The sequence below is a fragment of the Apaloderma vittatum genome, unplaced genomic scaffold (assembly GCF_000703405.1).
Source record: "Apaloderma vittatum isolate BGI_N311 unplaced genomic scaffold, ASM70340v1 scaffold30868, whole genome shotgun sequence".
Classification (NCBI taxonomy): Eukaryota; Metazoa; Chordata; class Aves; order Trogoniformes; family Trogonidae; genus Apaloderma; species Apaloderma vittatum.
In genome coordinates this window covers 1-1,191 of record NW_009730661.1, presented here as the reverse complement: position 1 = coordinate 1,191, position 1,191 = coordinate 1, and the positions used below count along the sequence as shown (strand labels likewise).

The window sequence follows — 1,191 nt, the reverse complement described above, 5'->3', positions numbered from 1 at the left end:
GGGGGGGTGTAGAAAAGCATTTCCACTGTGCTGGGCACGATTTCTACCTTCCCCAAGGGACAGCTGAGGAGTTTAATAAGAGGGGAAACTGAGGCACAGGGCAGGAAAGGGTTTTGTCTCACAACACCACATGCAGATGTGGGGAAGAACCTGGGTGCTCAACCTATCGTTGCTCCCCTCCCTCCTCCCAGGGACTTGCCAGCCCCATATCGCACCCTGCTCCTGCCTGGGGTTGCAGTAGCCTCTCTCCAAAGGCACGCAATGAAACCCCTTTGGCTCTGACAGACCTCTGATAAACTTCCTTGCCCTCCTGACAGATCTTTTCCTGGAAGAGCAGCCTCAGAGCTCATGGTGCAGGATGGGATTCAGGGGCAAGGCACTCGTCTCACCTGCAGAGCTGGTCAGTATGACCAGGTTGGGAGCAAAAGAGGTTGCAGGGCTTTCTGGTGTCTTCCAGGAAATGACGGGCTGACTCGGCACGAAGCTCCTCCACCTTCCTGGCTTCATGGCTCATCTTCTTGAAGAACCATTGGTGGTCCTCAAAGCACTTGGTGCAGAGAAACTCCTCACACTCAGAGCACCACACTGCTGCCGCTTCCCTGTGGCATCGGCTGCAACTCGGGCCATCGCTGTCTCTGATCTTCTTGTAGACCTTGAGCCTGGCCTGCAGGTTGGTGAAGAGCAGGTTGTCCATGTCTGCGACACCGTTGGCCTGTGGGATGGGTGTCCGGCACACGGGGCACTGCCCGATGGGCTTCTTCTCGCTCAAGCAATCGAGGCACAAGGTGTGGAGGCAAGAGAGGAGCTTGAGGTTGGGTGATTCCTGCCTGCAGCCCTCGCAAAGGATGAACTGGAAGTCATCCTCCACTGACAGACGGTGAGAGGTAGTGGAGGGGTGTACGGGGCCGGGGTCCCATCTCCTTGGGGGCAGCAGCACCGGCTCCATCTAGGTAGGTCATGGGGGGAAAGACCCCATTGGAGGGGGACAGAAGGATCAGTCCCACTCACGAGCAGCCCACTCTACCCACTCAACTGCAGGGGAGGGATAAGAGAGCAGCTCTTCTCCACCTCTCCTGCTCCGCCCCCACAAGGCAAAGGTTGCCCTCTCGGGGAGATTCTCTGCTGGCTGCAAAGGGCTGTGTTGCCAACACTCTGGGACCCTCGGAGGCTTTCCTCTCCTGTCCCCAACCT

At 57.9% G+C, this 1,191-nt stretch overlaps 1 protein-coding gene across 1 annotated transcript; it reads right to left on the bottom strand.

Moving 5' to 3' along the window:
- Positions 1–385: 385 nt before the first annotated feature.
- LOC104278044 (protein PML-like) lies at positions 386–946 on the bottom strand. Its single transcript, XM_009874890.1, has one exon. The coding sequence runs from the start codon at positions 944–946 to the stop codon at positions 386–388; it is 561 nt and encodes a 186-aa protein (XP_009873192.1).
- Positions 947–1,191: the final 245 nt, after the last annotated feature.

Excerpts from the sequence above, each read along its gene's own strand:
- LOC104278044 (XM_009874890.1), bottom strand. The coding sequence starts at position 946 with ATGGAGCCGGTGCTGCTGCCCCCAAGGAGATGGGACCCCGGCCCCGTA.